The 24,092-nt window shown below is 44.8% G+C and overlaps 1 protein-coding gene across 1 annotated transcript in view; it reads left to right on the top strand.

The window, feature by feature from the left end:
- Positions 1–21,677: 21,677 nt before the first annotated feature.
- The window catches only part of slc18a2 (solute carrier family 18 member 2), an 87,275-nt gene continuing 84,860 nt past the window's right edge, over positions 21,678–24,092 (top strand). Inside the window, exon 1 of the mRNA XM_070874971.1 lies at positions 21,678–21,810. Coding sequence (XP_070731072.1) covers positions 21,678–21,810 — 133 coding nt within the window. The remainder of the gene's footprint in view (positions 21,811–24,092) is intronic.

The raw sequence follows: 24,092 nt of genomic DNA, 5'->3' as shown, positions 1-24,092 counted from the left end.
GCAGGTCTGCGGACTGTGCCATTTCCACCTCGGTGGTGGGCAACGGTAGTCGGCTGAGAGCATCAGTGCAGTTTTCAGTGCCTGGCCTGTGGTGGATCACATAGTCGTAGGCAGACAGTGTTAGTGCCCATCTTTGGATTTGAGACGAAGCATTGATGTTTATGCCTTTGCTTTCCGAAAACAGCGAGATTAGGGGCTTGTGGTCCGTCTCTAACTCGAACCTGAGTCCGAACAAATATTGGTGCATCTTTTTTAAACCGTAAACACAGGCTGAAGCCTCTTTTTCGACAATGCTGTAACCTCTTTCGGCCTTTGATAGGCTTCTGGACGCATATGCAACTGGTTGGAGCTTTCCCACTGCATTGGCTTGCTGCAAAACACACCCGACACTGTACGACGATGCATCACATGCTAAAACTAGACGTTTACATGGGTCATATAATACCAGCAACTTATACGAACACAGGCGGCCTCTTGATTTTTACCCCAAGCCCAGTCATCTCCCTTGCGTAACAGCTTGTGCATTGGTTCCAGCAAGGTGCTCAACCCTGGAGGAAAGTTACTGAAATAGTTGAGGAGTCCCAGGAACGAGCGTGGCTCCATTACATTTCGTGGTGTGGGTGCATTTTTTATGGCCTCTGTCTTCGAGTCTGTGGGTCTGATGCCGAATGCCGCAATCTTCCTCCCCAGGAATTCTACCTCTGGCACCAGGAAGACACATTTGGATCGTTTCAACCGGTGTCCAACTCTGCTTAATCGACTTAAGACTTCTTCCAGGTTGTGCAGGTGTTCGGAGATGTCACGGCCAGTGATGAGGATGTCGTGCTGAAATACGACGGTGCGTGGAACCGATTTCAACAGGCTCTCCATGTTTCTTTGGAATATGGCTGCAGCCGAACGAATCCCGAACGGGCATCTGTGGTACACGAACAGTCCTTTGTGCGTGTTAATGCATGTTAATTTTTTCGACGACTCAACCAGCTCCTGGGTCATGTAAGTGAAGGTTAGATCCAGCTTGGTGAACGCCTTTTCCCCTGCTAATTTCGCAAAAAGGTCATCGGCTTTGGGTAGTGGGTAACAAGACTCGGTTGATCATTACTTTGTAGTCGCTGCAGATTCTGCCATCGCTCTTTAGTAGCGGAACAATCGGGCTGGCCCACTCGTTGAACTCGACTGGCGATATGATTCCCTCATGTTGAAGTCTGTCCAATTCGATCTCCACTTTCTCCCTCATCATGTAGGGAACCGCTCGAGCCTTGTGATGAGCGAGCCGTGCCTCGGGGACCAAGTGGATCTGTACTTTGGCCCCTGTGAAGTTGCCGATGCCTGGTTCAAATAAAGATGGGAACTTGCTCAGCACTTGAGCACAGGAAGCATTGTCCACTGACGATAATACTTTGACATCTTCCCAGTTCCACCTAATCTTCCCCATCCAACTTCTGCCAACTGTGTTGGCCCATCACCTGGTACAATCCACAATGGCAGCTCGTGTGCCTCTCCATCATAGGATACTTTTACGTTCGCACTGCCAATAACTGGTATCAGTTCTTTGGTGTAAGTGCGCAGCTTTGTCTGAATGGGGCTCAGCTTGGGTCTTTGTGCTTTGTTGTTGCCCCACAACCGTTCAAATGCCTTCTGGCTCATAATTGACTGACTCGCCCCCGTGTCCAGCTCCATGGATACAGGAACGCCATTTAATTTGACTTTTATTATCATGGGAGGACCTTTTGTGGAGAAGGTGTGCACCCCGCATACTGCTCCCTCGGGCCGAGTTGCCTCTCTAGCTTGTCCTTTGTGATCCACGCTGGATCGGAACTCTTCTGCCAACTCCACTTCCACGTGGTGAGTCGCAGTACGTTTGCACATTCGCTGGAGGTGGCCCCTTGTTCTGCAGCTTTTGAACGCATAGTCTTTAAATCGACATTGATGGGCCCCATGATTACCCCCGCAACGCCAGCATTGTGTTAATGATTTTGCATTTACACCCCTTGGCGGCCTAGCAGCAGCAGGCATATAGGATCTGCTCTGTACAGTTCTTACTAGTGCAACAGTTCTGCCTGCAATCGGCGTTATTTTACATACAGTACTTGCCAGCGAGCTCCGATTCTGGTAGGAAGTCATCTGTATGGTATCACGACTTGAGGTCATGAACGCCTGGCTTATGGTGATGGCCTTTTTCAGGTCAATGGTTTCGGCAGCCAGTAGCTTGCGAAGGATATCCTCATGGCCTATGCCCATCACAAAAGCGTCTCGCAACACATCGTTCAAAAATCCCGCGAATTCACATGGCCCCGCGAGCCTTAAGTCAGCGACATACTTCACCACGTTCCGGTCCTCCGGGCAGTGGTATATGTAGAAGCGATACCTGGACGTTAAGATGCTCTCTGTTGGTTTGAGGTGTTCCCAAATCAGCGTGTGCAGCTCTGCATATGACTTCTCCGTTGGTTTCACTGGTGCAAGCAGATCCCTGATGAGGCCATAGATCGTGGAGCCGCAGCTGGTCAAAAGAATCGCCCTGCGTTTTCCTGCCACTGCCTCGCCATCCAAGTCTTTGGCCAAGAAGTGCTGGTCAAGCCACTCGATAAAGGCTTCCCAATCTTCACCCTCTGCATACTTTTCTGAAACACCGTGACTGCGTGAAAGTTCGTGATCTGCAACTCGTCACCAGTTATTGGGCCCAAGTTTCCACATGATTTGCGCCTGATTTTTAGGAGCAACTGGTGGAGAACGGACTATCTTAGAAATCGCAATTCTCCACATTTTTTTTTCTGCAGTTCTAGTCAGGTAGAACAGTTTCACTTTGGAACAGAATTTTTTCTTCAAAAGGGGGCGTGTCAGGCCACTGACGCCTGATTTCAAAGTTTCCACAGTGAAAACGTACTCCAAACTAAGTTAGAATGGAGCAAGTGAAGATTTTTGTAGAACTGAAAAAACCTGTTCTACACATTAAAAAACCAGGCGCAGGTTACAAATTAGGCGTCCAAAACGAGGTGGAGGGGAAGGGAACTCATTAAATTCTACAATAAATCCTTATTTATACTTCTACAAATATTATACAAATAAATCCAACCTGAATAAACATTTATAAGCAAAGAAAAGATTAAATAAACCATCTTCCTACCTGTGTGAAAGTGCTTCAGGCACGGAGAATGCTGCAGGCGTTCGTTCCCGCGGGGGGGGGGGGGGGGAGGAGACAGTGAGAAGGCTGCAAGTGCTGATGTGCTGATGGCAATGTGCTTTTATTAAAAAATGTTCAAAAATTAAACAGCTACAAAGAACTACAAAAATGGCCGAGTGCCAATGTTTTTTTCACACTGAGCATGTGCGAATGCTCCAACGCGCACGCGCAGCGTTGCCGGCAGGAAAAAAACTAATTTAAATAGTACCCGCCCCCTCCCACTTACAAAATCGGCGCGAGTGTAGGCTCCGCCCCCCTGGGCGCCGCGCCAGGCAGACAAGGAGCTGCAGAATGCTCCAGAATTGAGAGGTTTTTTTTAGGCGCCGTTTTAGGCGCGAAAAACAGGCGCCCAGCTCGGAGGGGCGCCCGTTTTTTATCGCGTGGAAACTTGGGCCCTGCAATTACCATTGAATAACTCCACGAGGCCTTGTACTGTGAGTAAGAGCTGTGTGACTTCAGTCCATTTAATATGACTGTAAAGTGAGGAGCAGTTTTGCTGACCACCTTTTATATGCCCCTGCACACCTGGGCAGGAAACCCCTGGGGCCTCCAACCGCAGCGCCCTCAGATGGTGCATCGTACATAGTTACAGAGTGAATACAAAGAGTTTGCATACATGACAGGAGGAGATTACAGAGATAGGGAGGGGCGAGGCCATGGAGAGATTTGAAAACAAGGATGAGAACCATGGGAATATACCAGTTGTAGCTCAGTTGTGTGGAACTGAGCTGGTTGCATTGCACACATTGTACTTTAGTAATGCTGAAATGTCATGGAAAAATAGCTCAAGATTAAAAATACAGAACCAGCCAACATTTATCCCTCTATGAATATCACAAAGTACAGATCAACCAATCATTTGTTTTCATTGCTGTTTGTGGGACCTGGCTTTGTTCAAACTGGTGGCCGTATTTACCAATTTAGCAAACATTTATTAACTGTGAAGTGTTTTGAAACATAGAAACATAGAAAACAGATGCAGGAGCAGGCCATTCGGCCCTTCGAGCCTGCACCGCCATTCAATATGATCATGGCTGATCATTCAACCTCAGTACTTCTCTCCATACCCACTGATCCCTTTAGCCATAAGGGCTGTATCTAACTCCCTTTTGAATATGTCCAATGAACTGGACTCAACAACTTTCTGTGGCAGAGAAGTCCACAGGTTCACAACTCTCTGGATGAAAAAGTTTCTTTTCATCTCGGTCCTATATGGCTTACTCCTTATCCTAAGACTGTGTCCCCTGGTTCTGGACTTCCCCAACATCGGGAACATTCTTCCTGCATCTAACCTGTCCAATCCTGTCAGAATTTTATACATTTCTATGAGATCCCCTCTCATTCTTCTAAATTTCAGTGAGTATAAGCCTAGCTGATCCAGTCTTTCCTCATATGTCAGTCCTGCCATCCCGGGAATCAGTCTGGTGAACCTTCACTGCACTCCCTCATTAGCAAGCACGTCCTCCCTCAGATTAGGAGATCAAAACTGCACACAATACTCAAGGTGTGCTCTCAAGGTTTGGAATATCCTGAGGATGTGAAAGGCACCATATAAATGCAAGTGCTTTCTTTCTTCCTTTAATCTATGGTTAATTATGAAGTAAAATTACATTCAGTAAGCGAAAGGTTCACAAAGGTTGTATTAAAAATACACTTGCCCACGGCGAGAGTCTGGGTTATAGAGGCTTATAAAGGCCGCGAGATCAGGAGTCGGGAGGTGTGTCACTGAGGCGGGAGTCCGGGGTCGGAGAGGCCTATAAAGGCCGTGAGATCAGGAGTCTGGAGGTTCGTCACTGAGGTGAGAGTCCGGGGTCGGAGAGGCCTATAAAGGCCGTGAGATCAGGAGTCTGGAGGTTCGGCGCTGAGGTGAGAGTCCGGGGTCGGAGAGGCCTATAAAGGCCGTGAGATCAGGAGTCTGGAGGTGCGTCACTGAGGTGAGAGTCCGGGGTCGGAGAGGCCTATAAAGGCCGTGAGATCAGGAGTCTGGAGGTGCGTCACTGAGGTGAGAGTCCGGGGTCGGAGAGGCCTATAAAGGCGTGCTTGTGCAGCTGCAGGGAGAAGGCAATAATGAAGTAGAAAGAAATCGAAAGGTGACGTCACAGCCAAGGGGGTAAGTGATTGGATGGTAATTGGTAAGTAACTTTTCTTTTTCCTTCTTTATCAGTAAGTAACATTTAGCATTGTTGTTGCCAAATTAAGTTCATCTAGGGGTCAAGTCATGGCAGGAGAGCTCGGACACGTGTTATGCTCCTCCTGTACTATGTAGGAAGTCAGGGACGCTTCCGGTGTTCCTGACGACTACGTGTGCGGGAAGTGTATCCGCCTGCTGATCCTGACAAACCGCAGTGTGGCACTGGAGCTGCAGATGGATTCACTCTGGAGCATGCACAATGCTGAGAATGATGTGAATAGCACATTTAGTGAGTTGGTCTCACCGCACGTAAAGGGTACACAGCCAGATAGTAAATGGGTGACCAAAAGGAAGAGCAGTGCAAGGAAGGTAGTGCAGGGGTCCCCTGCAGTCATCCCCCTGCAAAACAGATACACCACTTTGAGGGGGATGACTCATCGGGGGAGGGCAGCAGCAGCCAAGTTCATGGCACCGTGGGTGGCTCTGCTGCACAGGAGGGCAGGAAAAAGAGGGGGAGAACTATAGTGATAGGGGATTCAATTGTAAGGGGAATAGATAGGCGTTTCTGCGACCGCAACCGAGACTCCAGGATGGTATGTTGCCTCCCTGGTGCAAGGGTCAAGGATGTCTCGGAGCGGGTGCAGGACATTCTGAAAAGGGAGGGTGAACAGCCAATTGTCGTGGTGCACATAAGTACCAATGATATAGGTAAACAACGGGATGAGGTCCTACAAGACAAATTTAGGGAGCTAGGAGCTAAATTAAAAAGTAGGACCTCAAAAGTAGTAATGTCAGGATTGCTAGCAGTGCCACGTGCTAGTCAGAGTAGGAATCGCAGGATAGCTCAGATGAATACGTGGCTTGAGCAGTGGTGCAGAAGGGAGGGATTCAAATTCCTGGGGCATTGGAACTGGTTCTGAGGGAGGTAGCACAGTCTGCACCTGGGCAGGACCGGAACCAATGTCCTAGGGGGAGTGTTTGCTAATGCTGTGGGGTAGGAGTTAAACTAATATGGCAGGGGGATGGGAACCTATGCAGGGAGGTAGAGGGAAACAAGAGGGAGACAGAGGCAAAAGATAGAAAGAGGATAGTAAAAGTGGAGGGCAGAGAATCCCAAGGCAAAAAACAAAAAGGGCCACATTACAGAATAATTCTAAAGGACAAAGAGTCCTAAAAAAAACAAGCCTGAAGGCTCTGAGTCTCAATGCGAGGAGCATTTGTAATAAGGTGGATGAAATAACTGCACAGATAGCTGTTAATGGATATGTTGTAATTGGGATTACGGAGACATGGCTCCAGGGTGACCAAGGCTGGGAACTCAACATCCAGGGGTATTCAATATTCAGGAAGGATAGACAGAAAGGAAAAGGAGGTGGGGTAGCGTTGCTGGTTAAAGAGGAAATTAACGCAATCGTAAGGAAGGACATTAGCGTGGATGATGTGGAATCTATATGGGTAGAGCTGCAAAACACCAAAGGGCAGAAAACTCTAGTGGGAATTGTGTACAGACCACCAAATAGTAGCAGTGAGGTTGGGGAAGGCATCAAACAGGAAATTAGGGATGCGTGCAATAAAGGTACAGCAGTTATCATGGGTGACTTTAATCTACATATAGATTGGGCTAACCAAACTGGCAGCAATACTGTGGAGGAGGATTTCCTGGAGTGTATAAGGGATGGTTTTCTAGACCAATATGTCGAGGAACCAACTAGAGAGCTGGCCATCCTAGACTGGGTGTTGTGTAATGAGAGAGGAGTAATTAGCAATCTTGTTGTGAGTTCCCTTAGAGAAGAGTGACCATAATATGATAGAATTCTTCATTAAGATGGAGAGTGACACAGTTAATTCAGAGACTCGGGTCCTGAACTTAAAGAAAGATAACTTCGATGGTATGAGACGTGAATTGGCTAGGATAAACTGGCGAATGATACTTAAACAGTTGATGATAGATAGGTAATGGCAGACATTTATAGATTACATGGATGAACTTCAACAATTGTACATCCCTGTCTGAAGTAAAAATAAAATGGGGAAGGTAGCTCAACCGTGGCTAACAAGGGGAATTAGGGATAGTGTTAAATCCAAGGAAGAGGCATATAAATTGGCCAGAAAATGCAGCAAAGCTGAAGATTGGGAGAAATTTAGAATTCAGCAGAGGAGGACAAAGGGTTTAATTAGGAGGGGGAAGTAGAGTATGAGAGTAAGCTTGCAGGGAACATAAAAACTGACTGCAGAAGCTTTTATAGATATGTGAAGAGAAAAAGATTAGTGAAGACTAATGTAGGTCCCTTGCAGTCAGAATCAGGTGAATTCATAATGGGGAACAAGGAAATGGCAGACCAATTGAACAAATACTTTGGTTCTCTCTTCACTAAGGAAGACACAAATAACCTCCCGAAAATACTGGGGGACCGAGGGTCTAGTGAGAAGGGGGAACTGAGGGAACTGAGTGAAATCCTTATTAGTCAGGAAATGGAGTTAGTGAAATTGATGGGATTGAAGGCCAATAAATCCCCAGGGCCTGATAGTCTGCATCCCAGAGTACTTCAGGAAGTGGCCCAAGAAATAGCAGATGCATTGGTGGTCATTTTCCAACATTCCATGAACTTTGGATCAGTTCCTATGGATTGGAGGGTAGCTAATGTAACCCCATTTTTTAAAAAAGGAGGAAGTGAGAAAACAGGGAATTATAGACCGGTTAGCCTGACATCCGTAGTGGGGAAAATGTTGAAATCAATTATTAAAGCTGTAATAGCAGTGCATTTGGAAAACAGTGACACGATCGGTCCAAGTCAGCATGGATTTATGAAAGGGAAATCCTGCTTGACAAAGCTTCTAGAATTTTTTGAGGCTGTACCTAGTAGAGTGGACAAGGGAGAACCAGTGAATGTGGTGTATTTGGACTTTCAAAAGGCTTTTGAGAAGATCCCACAGAAGAGTGTGCAAAATTAAAGCACATGGTATTGGGGGTAATGTACTGATGTGGATAGAGAATTGGTTGGCAGACAGGAAGCAGAGAGTCGGGTTAAACGGGTCCTTTTCAGAATGGCAGGCAGTGACTAGTGGGGTGCCCCAGGGCTCCGTGCTGGGACCCCCAACTATTTACAATATGCATTAATGATTTGGATGAGGGAATTAAGTGTAATATCTCCAAGTTTGCAGATGACACTAAGCTGGGTGGAGGTGTGAGCTGTGAGGAGGACACTAAAAGGCTGCAGGGTGACTTGGATAGATTAGGTGAGTGGGCAAACGAGTGGCAGATACAGTATAATGTGGATAAATGTGATGTTATCCACTTTGGTGGCAAAAACACAAAGGCAGAATATTATCTGAATGGTGGCAGATTAGGAAAAGGGGAGGTGCAACAAGACCTGGGTGTCATGGTTCATCAGTCATTGAAAGTTGGCATGCAGGTACAGCAGGCAGTAAAGAAGGCAAATGGTGTGTTGGCCTTCATAGCCAGGGGATTTGAATATAGGAGCAGGTAAATTGTACAGGGCCTTAGTGAGGCCTCACCTGGAATATTGTGTTCAGTTTTGGTCTCCTAATCTGAGGAAGGGCGTTCTTGCTATTGAGGGAGTGCAACGAAATTTCACCAGACTGATTCCCGGGATGGCAGGACTGACATATGAAGAAAGACTGGATCGACTCAGCTTATATACACTGGAATTTAGAAGAATGAGAGGGTATCTCATTGAAGCATATTCTAACGGGATTGGACAGGATAGGTGCAGGAAGAATGTTCCCGATGTTGGGGAAGTCCAGAACCAGGGGTCACAGTCTAAGGTTAAGGGGTAAGTCATGTATGACCGAGATGAGGAGAAACTTTTTCACCCAGAGAATTGTGAACCTGTGGAATTCTCTACCACAGAAAGTTGTTGAGTCCAGTTCGTTGGATATATTAGATATGGCCCTTACGGCTAAAGGGATCGGGGGTATGGAGAGAAGGCAGGAGTGAGGTACTTAGTTGCATGATCTGCTGTGATCATATTAAATGGTGGTGCAGGCTCGAAGAGTCGAATGGCCTGCTCCTGCACCTATTTTTCTATATCTTCTATGTTTCTAACCCATATTTTCTCTCTCGGGTGTTGACTGACCTGCTGTCCATTTCCAGCATTTCCTTCCGAAGTTGCACATTTGTCCAGCAGAGGGAGCCATTGTGCGCATAATATTCGGCAGCGCAATTAATAGTATGGCTGCAATGTCATTCTACAATACGGGGTGTATATTTAAACACCTATCTGCACATCATATTTAAAAAAACTCTGCCTATCTTCAAAGTTGAAGAATGATCTTTTGAAAAAGCAATTCTTTCATGCATTTTCAATGTTGCTTTTGCTTCAAATTCCTAATAAATTATTTATATTGCTGGTTACACATTTGGCTGGGTCTCACCAAGTAATCAATAATATTTATCAAAGTTCAACTTCTAAAATGAAAGTGCAACGCATTTGTGCCTGCTTTTACCAGCATAAGAATTTCAATGGCATTCGCTGGGCAGAGGTTGGGCAAATAGCCCAACTCTCCGCCCGCGGAGGCCCTTTACTTTGTGATGCTTGCAATCTGTCAAGCGGATTCTTCACAGATCGCAAGTTCTGTGTTTAGGTGCATGCCTAAAACCGGAACTTGCAAGGCCATGAATTCATCCCCGATGTGTCCCCTGGAGTTAGAATTGTCCACACTCTTTCCAAATGTTGCTCTCCCTCCTGTGCAGGTGGGGCATGCCTCCTTGAAAATGGTCAATTTATTAAAATGGTGCAATCTGCTTAAGGTTAGGACACTTTTTTTTAACTTCACAGTTGATATATTTTTAATCTTGAAAGAAAATGATAGGAAAAATAAATTCAATTTAGGTTTAAGCATATTGAACAGATCAAATGGATATCTCTTCCCCCAAAAGCTGCCTTAAACAGTCACCAACTGTGATGGGAAAGGTTATTTTTTGCAAGATTAAAAAGAAAAAGAAAGAGAGACTTGCATTTATATAACGCCTTTCACGGCCACCAGACATCCCAAAGCACTTTACAGCCAATGAAGTACTTTTGGAGTGTAGTTATTAGTGTAATATAGGCAACGCAGCAGCCAATTTGTGCATAGCAAGCTCCCACAAACAGCAATGTGACAAAGACCAGATAATCTGGGTTTTTTTGTTATGTTGATTGAAGGATAAATATTTCCAGGACACTGGGAATAACTCCCCTGCTCTTCTTCGAAATAGTGCCATGGGATCTTTTACGTCCACCTGAAAGAGCAGACGGGGCCTTGGTTTAACTTCTCATCTGAAAGACGGCACCTCTGACAGTGCAGCAATCCTTCAGCACTGCACTGGAGTGACAGCCTAGATTTTTGTGCTCAAGTCTCTGGAGTGGGACTTGAACCCACAATCTTCTGGCTCAGAGGCAAGGGTGCCACCCTCTGAGCCACTGGTTGACACTGACAATTAATCAAAAAGACAAGTATTACTCTTTGTTACTGGCAGGCTTTCAGATCGTTAACATTGTACTCGATTGTTTCTTTCAGATCCCTAATTTCTCCCTCATCCCCATCTACACTGCTACAGTTCAACTGGGAGGGTGGAGGATCAGGGATTAAAGGATGTTGCCCTTCTGAAATACAGCAATCCATCTGAAAATGACTGGTCAGGAGATGGCAACACTCACTCAAGCAAACTTTCTGTTCCAATAGCAGTTGAAGTTGAATTTGAACACTGACATTTTGGTTAGCAGCAGAATGTCTCATCAAAAATAGCTGGAAGAGGAATTTCAGATGAAAATGTTAAGCATTCAAGCGGCACTATCCCACATTTTTTTTTATTCGTTCACTGGATGTGAGTGTTGCTGGCAAGTCCAGCATTTATTGTTCATCCATAATTGCCCTTGAGTGGTTTGCTGGGTCATTTCAGAGGGCAGTTAGGAGTCAACACATTGCTGTGGGTCTAGAGTCACATATATGCCAGACCGGGTAAGGACATCCGATCTACTTCCTGAAGGACATTCGTGAGCCAGATAGATTTTTACAACAATCTGGTAGTTTCATGGTCATTAATTACTGACACTAGCTGTTTATTCCAGATTTATTTAAGTAACCAAATTTAAATTTCCTAATTGCTGCGGTGGGATTTGAACTCATATCTCTGCATCATTAGTCCAGGCCTCTGGATTACTAGTCCAGTAACATTATCACTATGCTCCTGATATTTGATAGAGAATAGCCTTGATGATATTTTATATGTAAACCGGCAACCTTAGTTTAAGAACCATTTTTCTGCATTGCCGGGAGACTGGGGAAAGGGAAGCTGTTATGTTCAATTGTTTGAATGAGCTGACCAGACAGGAAGCACAGTCCAAGAGGCAGCAGTGATCGACAATAGCGGTCGAGTCTCACATGTGGCAAGCATCACAAGCAGGGCAAGTCGAAAACTCGTACACATCTTAACATTCAACACAAGCAGATAGACAGGAAGAAAACAAAAAAATCCAAATACGATCAATTAATAATTATAATTTAAAAAGCAAACCAATGGTGAATGTGAAAAATCACATCAAAAACTGAACACAGACACTGGTCTGCAATCACCCAGCCAATCCCTTACTTTAACGTCAATGACAGACTGTTCAATCACAGACCAGATCGGTATTATTAGGCTGCTGATGAATGTGATTCTTCTTCTTCCTCTTTAATATGGTACTAGCAAAGCAAATCAAATGTCAATATCTAAGTTAGATAGCCAGGCCAAAGCTTCCAGTGTAACAGCATGGATATCTTGTAGGCTGCCTGCGAATTTCCTCTCAGGGCAGTGCTCAATGATGTGGCTCCAGGGTCTGATTAGGAGTTCCACAGTCACATGATGGGGATGCTTTAATCCTACAGGTTGTACTGTGGGGTCCTCTATAAGGAATCCATTCCGTATGTCACAGTTCTTCCAAACATTTTGCCATCAGTCATCATGACTGACACGAGATCACTAAATTAGTTTTGGCAACGGTCCAAAATGGCCTTCTAGATTTGAGACGGGTTAGTGGTAGGTTGTTCAAGTTGGCCTGGATCGGCATGCCTTTGATGGTGCAGCGTGAATGTCATTGAAACCCATGGAGAAAATTATGGTAGTAAAAGCAAATAGAATATTTCTCCTTAGCCAGAGAATCAATGAATAAAGAATTTTTTTTTTCCAATCATATTAATTAATTATTTTGTAATTTGTTTTACAGAATGCATAGCCACATGGCCCTGGCCCCTTCACTGCTCTGGTGTAAAAGGGGACAGAATGAGAACAATCCCAGCATGATTCCTGGCATGCTGCAACAGCTGATTCGCTGCCCCAATTGTGAAAATGTACATATTTGCATAAAATTTGCATGTCTGACAATGCTGCTTCCTCCAGTCATCTCCAGTATACAGCAAGGTTTTATTTTTGGCTCCTCTTATTCATCGGCAACATCATCCAAAAGCATGGGGTCAGCTTCCACATGGATGCTGCTAACACCGTAGTATCTCTCTCCACCAACACTGTTTCTGTAACATCCTCCTATCCCTCTCCACCACATTGCTGACTCCAGAAATATCTTGCTGTGCTACCTGACTGACTGATCTAACAAAGTCCTGAACAATTCAACATTTTCTATAAGTCAACACCAGAAAAACTGAAGCCATCCATCTTCCTCTAGCAAGCAGGAACTTTGACTGAGTCCATGACTCTGCCTGGCTGCTAGCTCATAAAAGAACATAAGAAGTAGGAGCGGGAGTAGAATATAAGGCCTTTTGAGCCTGCTCTGCCATTCAAACTCAACTCCAATTTCCCGCCTTATCTTCATAATCCCTTGATTCCCCTAGAATCCAAAAATCTCTCTCTTTCAGCCTTGAATATACAGCATCCACAGCCCTTTGAGGCAGAGAATTCCAAAGATTCACAACCCTCTGAGTGAAAAAATTCTTCCTCATCTCAGCCCTAAACGGCTGACCCCTTATCCTGAGACTGTGCCCAGTTCTAGACTCTCCAGCCAGGGGAAACAACCTCTCAGCATCTATCCTGTCAATCCACCTCAGAATCTTATATGTTTCAATGAGCTCAGAGCTGAACCTGCCAATGCGCAATCTTTTTGACCCTGAGCTGAACTTCCAGTCCCACGTACAGAAGTAGACTTTAACTTTCATCACCGGGCAAAAGTCAGGCAGTAATGGATCAGCTGACTATTGTACAGCCCGCCCGATTTCCCTCTCCATTGAAGTCCCTTCAAAGGAAAGTCCAGCTGGGTGTAAACCCAGCAGTCATTTTGCATCACCGAGTTTACAGCCCAGCGATCTATGACCAGTCTGTTACCGAGATGGTCTTCTTCTACTTCTGGAACACTGCCTGCCTACATCTCTATCTCAACCCTCACCACTAATGAAATCTTCATCCATATCTTCATTACCTTTCAGGTTGATTTCATATGTTCAGGGGTATATGAGAGTATACTGAGTACACCCATGTTATATTTGTGGAGGCTAAGATATGAGTGGTTGCAAGTATTTGTTCTCAGGTGATATATTTTTCTATTGTTGGGGAGCATCCAGCCCCCCAACTACATATAGAGCTCCAACTGTAGGCTTCCGAGGCCGAGTCCTTGGACTCTGCATTAAAGGTCGTCTCTCTGGTACTTCATGGCTTCAAAAATGAGTTTTTGGCACTCCAGGTCATCCTTGAAGAGAACCTTATTTTCTAGGTCTGCTGAGATGAATGAGGATAAGCAGCCTGTTGCGCTGAGTCCTCATTAACATATCTTCTGTATAAATTGCTAACTATGTTCACTGCTTGTTCATACCTGATCCCCATTATCATTGTATGTACTATGTTTATCCAAACAAGCACAGCAGATTCTGGTTACATAAACACGAAATACAAATGACAGAAGACCACAGAAATGTGACCAGCCATCTTCTGGTGAAGATTATAGGGTTCTGTGCCAGTTGCGGTGGTTTTGAGACCAAGCTCGGAAAGTACTGTTGGTGATATTAGCGGACAAAATGTGCTCATATAACATTCGGTTCACTATTTTAAGAGGTGTTAACCTGTTTAAATAAATGAGTTAAAAATGTGGCTGCAGAAATATATTGCCATCGGTCATTTCTAGGCTGAAAATAATTAACTGGTATAGCAAGAAACAAGAATATAATTTTGTTAATAATAGATTACCACAACCATCATCATCATCATCATAGGCAGTCCCTCGGAATCGAGGAAGACTTGCTTCCACTCCAAAAATGAGTCCTTAGGTTGCTGAACAGTCCAATATGAGAACCACAGTCCCTACATAAGAACATAAGTACATAAGAAATAGGAACAGGAGTAGGCCATACAGCCCCTCGAGCCTGCTCCGCCATTCAACAAGATCATGGCTGATCTGATCATGGACTCAGCTCCACTTCCCCGCCCACTCCCCATAACCACTTATCCCCTTGCGGTTAAGAAACTGTCTATTTCTGTCTTAAATTTATTCAATGTCCCAGCTTCCATAGCTCTCTGAGGCAGCGAATTCCACAGATTTACAACCCTCTGAGAGCAGAAATGGGCGGCCTCTTATTCTAAGATCATGCCCTCTAGTTCTAGTCTCCCTCATCGGGAGAAACATCCCCTCTGCATCCACTTTGTCAAGCCCCCTCATAATCCTATATGTTTCGATAAGGTCACCTCTCATTCTTCTGAATTCCAATGAGTAGCGGCCCAACCTACTCAACCTTTTCTCATGTCAACCCTCTCATCTCCGGAATCAACCTTGTGAACCTTCTCTGATCTCCAAAGCAAGTATATCCTTTCGTAAATATGGAAACGAAAACTGCACGCAGTATTCCAGGTGTGGCCTCACCAATGTATAGCTGTAGCAAGACTTCCCTGCTTTTATACTCCATCCTCTTTGCAATAAAGGCCAAGATTCCATTGGCCTTCCTGATCACTTGCTGTACCTGCATACTATCCTTTTGTATTTCATGCACAAGTACCCCCAGGTCCTGCTGTACTGCGGCACTTTGCAATCTTTCTCCATTTAAATAATAACTTGCTCTTTGATTGTTTCTGCCAAAGTGCATGACCTCACATTTTCCAACATTATTCCCCATCTGCCAAATTTTTGCCCACTCACTTAGCCTGTCTATGTTCTTTTGCAGATTTTTTGTGTCCTCCTCACACATTGCTTTTCCTCCCATCTGACACAGATGGGACAGATAGTCGTTGAGGGTAAGGGAGGGTGGGACTGGTTTGCCGCATGCTCTTTCCGCTGCCTGCGCTTGATTTCTGCATGCTCTCGCCGATGAGACGAGAGGTGCTCAGCGCCCTCCCGGATGCACTTCCTCCACTTAGGGCGGTCTTTGGCCAGGGACTCCCAGGTGTCAGTGGGGATGTTGCACTTTATCAGGGAGGCGTTGAAGGTGTCCTTGTAACGTTTCCTCTGCCCACCTTTGGCTCGCTTGCCGTGAAGGAGTTCCGAGTAGAGCGCTTGCTTTGGGAGCCTTGTGTCTGGCATGTGAACTATGTGGCCTGCCCAGCGGAGCTGATCGAGTGTGGTCAGTGTCAGCCGCCTGAGGAAAAGAGTGTTTGAAGACCAGGTCTTCAACTCCACCAGCAAACTCATGGTCTACAGGGCTGTAGTAATACCCACCCTCCTGTATGGCTCAGAGACATGGACCATGTACAGTAGACACCTCAAGTTGCTGGAGAAATATCACCAACGATAGCTCTGCAAGATCCTATAAATCCCCTCCGAGGACTGACGCACCAATGTTAGTGTCCGCAACCAGGCCAACATCCCCAGCATTGAAGATTACCACAACATGCAATCCAGTGCTCAAGGTTGTCGGCCCAGGTCGGTGGGATATATTCTGACATTTGAAGTTGTACATACATCAGAAAACATTTAACATTCATCAAAAAATGCTGGAAATATGCCAGAAAAAGTGTCAAAAACCAATATTTTCTGGAGACCATGCCCCCCTAGAGAATAGATCTGGTGCATTAGTTCTAAAATTGCTACTACACCAAAGCTTATACCTTTGCATACACTGGCAGCCTTTACAAACTCATTAGTCCATAACTCTACAACATGAGCCCTCCCCAGTGCTAGGTCTTATTTAGTCTCCATTGTTGCCCATCGCAAACTACCATTAGACACTGGGCGGGATTTTAGAAACATAGAAACATAGAAACATAGAAAATAGGTGCAGGAGTAGGCCATTCAGCCCTTCGAGCCTGCACCGCCATTCAATGAGTTCATGGCTGAACACGCAACTTCAGTACCTCATTCCTGCTTTCTCGCCATACCTCTTGATCCCCCTAGTAGTAAGGACTACATCTAACTCCTTTTTGAATATATTTAGTGAATTGGCCTCAACAACTTTCTGTGGTAGAGAATTCCACAGGTTCACCACTCTCTGGGTGAAGAAGTTTCTCCTCGTCTCGGTCCTAAATGGCTTACCCCTTATCCTGAGACTGTGACCCCTGGTTCTGGACTTCCCCAACATTGGGAACATTCTTCCTGCATCTAACCTGTCTAAACCCATCAGAATTTTTAAAAGTTTCTATGAGGTCCCCTCTCATTCTTCTGAACTCCAGTGAATACAAGCCCAGTTGATCCAGTCTTTCTTGATATGTCAGTCCCGCCATCCCGGGAATCAGTCTGGTGAATCTTCTCTGCACTCCCTCAATAGCAAGAATGTCCTTCTTCAGGTTAGGAGACCAAAACTGTACACAATACTCCAGGTGTGGCCTCACCAAGGCCCTGTACAACTGTAGCAACACCTCCCTGCCCCTGTACTCAAATCCCCTCACTATGAAGGCCAACATGCCATTTGCTTTCTTAACCGCCTGCTGTACCTGCATGCCAACCTTCAATGACTGATGTACCATGACACCCAGGTCTCGTTGCACCTCTCCTTTTCCTAATCTGTCACCATTCAGATAATAGTCTGTCTCTCTGTTTTTTCCACCAAAATGGATAACCTCACATTTATCCACATTATACTTCATCTGCCATGCATTTGCCCACTTATCTAACCTATCCAAGTCACTCTGCAGCCTCATAGCATCCTCCTCACAGCTCACACTGCCACCCAAGTTAGTGTCATCCGCAAATTTGGAGATACTACATTTAATCCCCTTGTCTAAATCATTAATGTACAATGTAACTAGTGGGGCCCCAGCACAGAACCTTGCAGTACCCCACTAGTCACTGCCTGCCATTCTGAAAAGTACCCATTTACTCCTACTCTTTGCTTCCTGTCTGACAACCAGTTCTCAATCCATGTCAGCACACTACCCCCAATCCCATGTGCTTTAACTTTGCACATTAATCTCTTGTGTGGGACCTTGTCGAAAGCCTTCTGAAAGTCCAAATACACCACATCAACTGGTTCTCCCTTGTCCACTCTACTGGAAACATCCTCAAAAAAATTCCAGAAGATTTGTCAAGCATGATTTCCCTTTCACAAATCCATGCTGACTTGGACCTATCATGTCATCTCTTTCCAAATGCGCTGCTATGACATCCTTAATAATTGATTCCATCATTTTACCCACTACCGATGTCAGGCTGACCGGTCTATAATTCCCTGCTTTCTCTCTCCCTCCTTTTTTAAAAAGTGGGGTTACATTGGCTACCCTCCACTCCATAGGAACTGATCCAGAGTCTATGGAATGTTGGAAAATGACCGTCAATGCATTCGCTATTTCCAAGGCCAGCTCCTTAAGTACTCTGGGATGCAGACCATCAGGCCCTGGGGATTTATCGGCCTTCAATCCCATCAATTTCCCCAACACAATTTCCCGACTAATAAGGACTTCCCTCAGTTCCTCCTTCTTACTCGACCCTCTGACGCCTTTTATATCCAGAAGATTGTTTGTGTCCTCCTTCGTGAATACCGAACCAAAGTACTTGTTCAATTGGTCTGCCATTTCTTTGTTCCCAGTTATGACTTCCCCTGATTCTGAGAAATAATGGTAAGGCTAATGGCACTCGCGTTAATTATGGGGAAATTCGACAGCAACTTCTGGTGACTGCATATGTGCAGTTAAACGCACAAATCAGAAAGTTGCTGTCCGAGATGCAACGTTCCTCCAAAACCTTTCTGAAAACGGCATCTCGCCATCTGGCTCCCCATTCAAATACATTGAAAGGCAAGAGTTCCTGTACTGATGGTGTAGATATGAACTAAACTCGTCAGAGAAAGTTAGGGCTTGTCCATTCCAGTCTAAGTATCTTTCCGTCATGGCAAACAAGCCAAAGGTGGGCAGCAGAAACATTACAAGGACACCCTCAAAGCCTCCTGATAAAGTGCAACATCCCCACTGACACCTGGGAGACCCTGGCCAAAGACTGCCCTAAGTGGAGGAAGCGCATCCAGGAGGGCGCTGAGCACATCGAGAGTCATCGCCAAGAGCGTGCAGAAATCAAGCGCAGGCAACGGAAAGAGCGTGCGGCAAACCAGTCCCACCCACCCCTTCCCTTAACGACTATCTGCCCCACCTGTGACAGAGACAGTGGTTCACATATTGAACTGTACAGCCACCTAAGAACTCAAGTTAAGAGTGGAAACAAGTCTTCCTCGATTCCGAGGGACTGCCTATGATGATGAAGTCTGAATTACTGCCAAACAACCTCTCTGGCGCTGAAAATTAACTGTTACAAGTGTGGAGTCTCATTCCTTCAGATCTTAATGATTGTTGGAAATTTTTTTTTCTTTTTCTTCCTGTCTCTTTTATCTCTCATAATCTGATCTTTCTTCCCCTCTTTTTATTTTGCTTTCTGTACCTGATTTGATATTGAATTAAATATTCTGACTGATACTTCCTGGTTCAGGCTCTGCGCTGCTCATTCACGATTCTTCAATCTGATTGGTTAAGGAGATACACGGTTATTTTCCCTGTTCATTCTGGTCCCAGATGCCCTGTAGAGGGTGTGGGGCTCTTTTACATAAGAATATAAGAACATAAGAACATAAGAACATAAGAAATAGGAATAGGAGTAGGCTATACGCCCCCTCGAGCCTGCTCCACCATTCAATAAGATCATGGCTGATCTGATCATGGACTCAGCTCCACTTCCCCACCCGCTCCCCATAATCTCTTATTCCCTTATCGTTTAAGAAACTGTCTATTTCTGTCTTAAATTTATTCAATGTCCCACAGCTCTCTGAGACAGCGAATTCCACAGATTTACAACCCTCTGGTAGAAGAAAGTTCTCCTCATCTCTATTTTAAATGGGTGGCCCCTTATTCTAAGATCGTGCCCTCTAGTTCTAGTCTCCCCCATCAGTGGAAACATCCTCTCTGCATCCACCTTGTCAAGCACCCCCCCAACCCCACCCATAATCTTATACATTTCAATAAGATCACCTCTCATTCTTCTGAATTCCAGTGAGTAGAGGCCCAACCTACTCAACCTTTCCTCGTAAGTCAACGCCCTCATCCCCAGAATCAACCTAGTGAACCTTCTCTGAACTTCCTCCAAAGCAAGTATATCCTTTTGTAAATATGGAAAGCAAAACTGCACGCAGTAGTCCAGGTGTGGCCTCGCCAATACCTTCTATAGTTGTAGCAAGACTTCCCTGCTTTTATACTCCATCCCCTTTGCAATAAAGGCCAAGATTCCATTGGCCTTCCTGAACACTTGCTGTACCTGCATTCTATCCTTTTGTGTTTCATGCACAAGTACCCCCAGGTCCCACTGTACTGCAGCACTTTGCAATCTTTCTCCACTTAAATAATAACTTGCTCTTTGATTTTTTTTCTGCCAAAGTGCATGACCTCACAGTTTCGGACATTATACTCCATCTGCCAAATTTTTGCCCACTCACTTAGCCTGTCTATGTCCTTTTTGAGATTTTTTGTGTCCTCCTCAAACGTTGCTTTTCCTCCTATTTTTGTATCGTCAGCAAACTTGGCTAGTTACACTCAGTCCCTTCTTCCAAGTCGTTATTATAGATTGTAAATCTATTGCTATTGCTCGTTGGCTGACCGCAACTTCCAGTGCAAAAGTCTATAGAAAGACTACGGGCAAGAATAAGTGTAACAAACGCCTGACCACAAAATCAGTCCCAATTACTAGCTATGTTAATATAGAGCAATGTAATTCATGAGCAAATCAATGGGCTGAAAGATAAAGATTAATAAGGAACGAATTGTGTTGAAATTAGATTCTGTCCCATGATGGAAAAGTTAGACACAACAAACTTCTTAACCAGTTGTCCCGCTCACTAAATAAAACTCGCAGGTTTCCTTTGCCTATTTTGTAGGTGATTGTGTACGTTATTTACTCTTTCTTTATAATTTACCTTTACAGAGTGGCCATTGAGTTCTATTTGGTCAAATCCAGGTATGTTTATATACATAACGAATTCTATATGTCATTACTCACGCCAATACCTTACCCTGCCATTACTTCTCAGAGGCAGGTTTATACTCACCTGTTGTCTCTATTGTCTTGACAACGGTCGGAGTTGAAAAGAATTCGATTTAAAATTATTGTTATTTTCAGATCTGAAACCATTTTACTCCTCACAGCGATATCTGTAAGCCAGTTGAAAGTGACAATGTGGGATTTGTTCAGAATAGTTACATACGAGGCCAGAGGAATGGAGCTAGTACGTCAACCTTTAACTCTGTTAACAATTCTTACAGGTCAGAAATTTGCAGGGATTTTTATTTAGTCAATGGCGTTTATTCAGTCTGTGTGAAATATATAATTTGTCCCAAAGCATTTGCTTTTCTACAGGATCAATGGGCTGGCTCTGTTCGGAGGAAGCAACACGTTCATTAAACAGAATCGAATGTGAACTTTGATTTTCTAAAGTGGAAAATATCAGAATAAAGTCTGAGCGGCAGCGCATTGGCCGACCGTCTCTCAATGATCACACCATTCAGCGCCTTATCAAGCGACTCCCTCCCACGTCAACACCAGAAGAAAAGCGGTGAATGTGAAGAATCCCAGCGTCACGGGGGGCGGGGGGCAAGGGCAAGTACCTCGACCTGCCCACTGGCTGCATGGCTCTCATTCCCAGTTGGAGCTATCGGAGATAGAAGTGACTTTTACAAGCCTCGTGCATTTCAAATCGAGGTGAGTGATGTTTGTACAAGATCGGGTATTAACACTGGCCACCTCTCTCCCTTCCCTCTACAGGGAGATGGTAACCATCCAGTCCAGTGAAATGCCAGTCGATGCTTATTGCAATGCAACAACAAAAACTTAGCAAAAAATACTATTTTAGTTTTAATGGCTACGAATGTTCATGTAAGAGTGAAGTGGGTGGCAGTTTGGCTTTGTGTCATCATTCATAATCAGTGGTGTCTGCGATATTATTTTATGTTCTTTCCTCCCCCAGGAGTTAGTCTGAGCACCACAAGCGATGGGGGGACTGGAAAGCCTGAGAGAGTTTAGTTTTTTGCGCTGGTTGAGAGAAGGACGGCAGTCTCGGAAGCTGATCCTGTTCATCGTGTTTACCGCACTGCTGCTGGATAACATGCTGCTGACTGTGGTGGGTAAGTGTGAGAGGCAACCGGGATTGGCTGGGGGAAGACTGAGTGCAATCAGCACCTCTCCGGAGCACTGGAGCGTCCAGAGATCCTTGGGGAACAGATTCAAGTTATTCTACATTAAGGAGAGGGGGAACACGCGTCCAACACAGCCACGAATGATACTGAAACTTAACGCTAGTGGTCTCTACAAAGTGCCACATGATGGATCTCACCTAATGTATCGGCACATTTTTTTAATGACATTTTATATTCAGTCTATCCCGGTATTTAGAATATATAGCAGTGTTTTCCGTTATTGGATTGACGCTCTCGTGAGAGAAACAAATAGCACTGGAAGCAATATGTACTTTATCTGGACAGGGTCGATCTGTGCAACAACGCAGTTACCCTCCTGGTGGGGTCAGTGTACACTGTTTTGGACATAACGCTTAACTTTTATGCCCCCCCCCCCCCCAAATAAAACCCTCTGTGCGCTTGTGTTAGTTTATCTCTAATTCAGTGACTGTGTAACATATTCAAGTGAAGCGGAGCAGGTCGTTATTGTGCGGTGTATTGTATCGGATATCGTGTGCTAGATCGGACTAGCTGTGTTTAGCTAACCGTGTCATTACTGGGACCACCCTACCATTATTCGCGATTTTACATGGCAAACACTGTTACTGAGAGTGACAGGATCGTCCTCGAAAGGCAGAGAGAGTTGAGATCATATTTCTTAGTGAAAGCAGTTGCTCAAGAATCCTTACTACAAACTTGTTTCGGATTATAAACATCGTTGGGATTATAACTTGGGGAAAAAGAAAGACTTGTATTTATATAGCGCCTTTCTCGACCACGGGACCTCAAAGCGCTTTACAGCCAATTAATTACTTTTGGAGTGCAGGAAACAGAGCAGCCAACTTGATCATAGCAAGTTCCCACAAACAGCAATGTGATAATGACCAGATAATCTGTTTTTGTTATGTTGATTGAGGGATAAATATTGGCCAGGACACCAGGGATAACTCCCCTGCTCTTCTTCGAAATAGTGCCATTGGATATTTTATGCCCACCTGAAAGAGCAGACGGGGTCTTGGTCTCATCTGAAAGACTGCACCTTCGACAGTGCAGCACTCCCTCAGCACTGCACTGAGACTTGAGTCCACAACCTTCTGACTCAGAGGCGAGTGTGCTACTCTCTGAGCCACAGCTGACACAATAGTGAAACTTGTTTCGGATTATAGGCACTGTAGGGACTGCAATTGTTTCAGATTATAGACACTGGGACTGGAACTTGTTTTGGCGTATGGGCATTGAGTCTATAATTAATGATAGTATGACTGAACAACTCAACAATTCCGCTGATCAAAGAGAGCCAGCCTGGATTTGTAACGGATAGGTCATGCCTGATGACCTTGATTGAAGTTTTGAAGAGGTGACTAAAGTAGTGGAGAAGCGAATGTCTATTGATGTTATTTTATGTGAACTTTCAGAAGGGATTAGCTAAAGTTGAAGCTCATAGAATTGAGGGCAAATTATTGATCTGGTTAAGAGATAAGCTGAGTGACAAGATACAGAGAGTAGGGATAATGGACAGGTGCTCAAATTGGCAGTCTATTAATTGTGGTGCGCTACAGAGATCTGTATCCAAGTTTGCTGACGATACAAAGCTAGGTGGGAAAGTAAGCTGTGAGGAGGACATAAGGAGCCTGCAAAGGGATGTAGACAGGTTAAGTGAGTGGGCAATAAAGTGGCAGATGGAGTATAAAGTGGGGAAATTTGAGGTTATTCACTTTGCAGGCAGAATAGAAAAATAATAGAAAAATAGCATATTTTTTAAATGGTGAGAAACTATTAAATGTTGGTGTTCAGAGATATTTAGGTGTCCTTGTACAGGAAACACAGAGTTATCATGCAGGTACAGCAAGCAATTAGGAAGGCAATGGCATGTTGGCCTTTATTGCAAGGGGTTGGAATACAAGAGTGAGGAACATTTGCTAAAATTGTACAGGGCTTTAGTGAGACCACACCTGGAGTACTGTGCACAGTTTTAGTCTCCTTATCCGAGAAAGGATATACTTGCCTTGGAGGCAGTGCAGCAAAGGTTCACTAATTTGATCCCTGGGATGAGAGGGTTGCCTTATGAGGAGAGATTGAGTAGATTGGGCCTATACTCTCTGGGGCTTAGAAGAATGAAAGGTGATCTCATTGAAACATATAATATTCTGAAGGGGATTGACAGGGTATATGCTGAGAGGTTGTTTTCCCTGGCTAGATAGTTTAAAACTAGGAGGCATTATCTCAGGATA

Source organism: Pristiophorus japonicus, chromosome 3 (assembly GCF_044704955.1).
Source record: "Pristiophorus japonicus isolate sPriJap1 chromosome 3, sPriJap1.hap1, whole genome shotgun sequence".
NCBI classification, from domain to species: Eukaryota; Metazoa; Chordata; class Chondrichthyes; family Pristiophoridae; genus Pristiophorus; species Pristiophorus japonicus.
The sequence above is the reverse complement of the archived record's forward strand: the minus strand, read 5'-3'. Positions and strand labels throughout refer to the sequence as shown.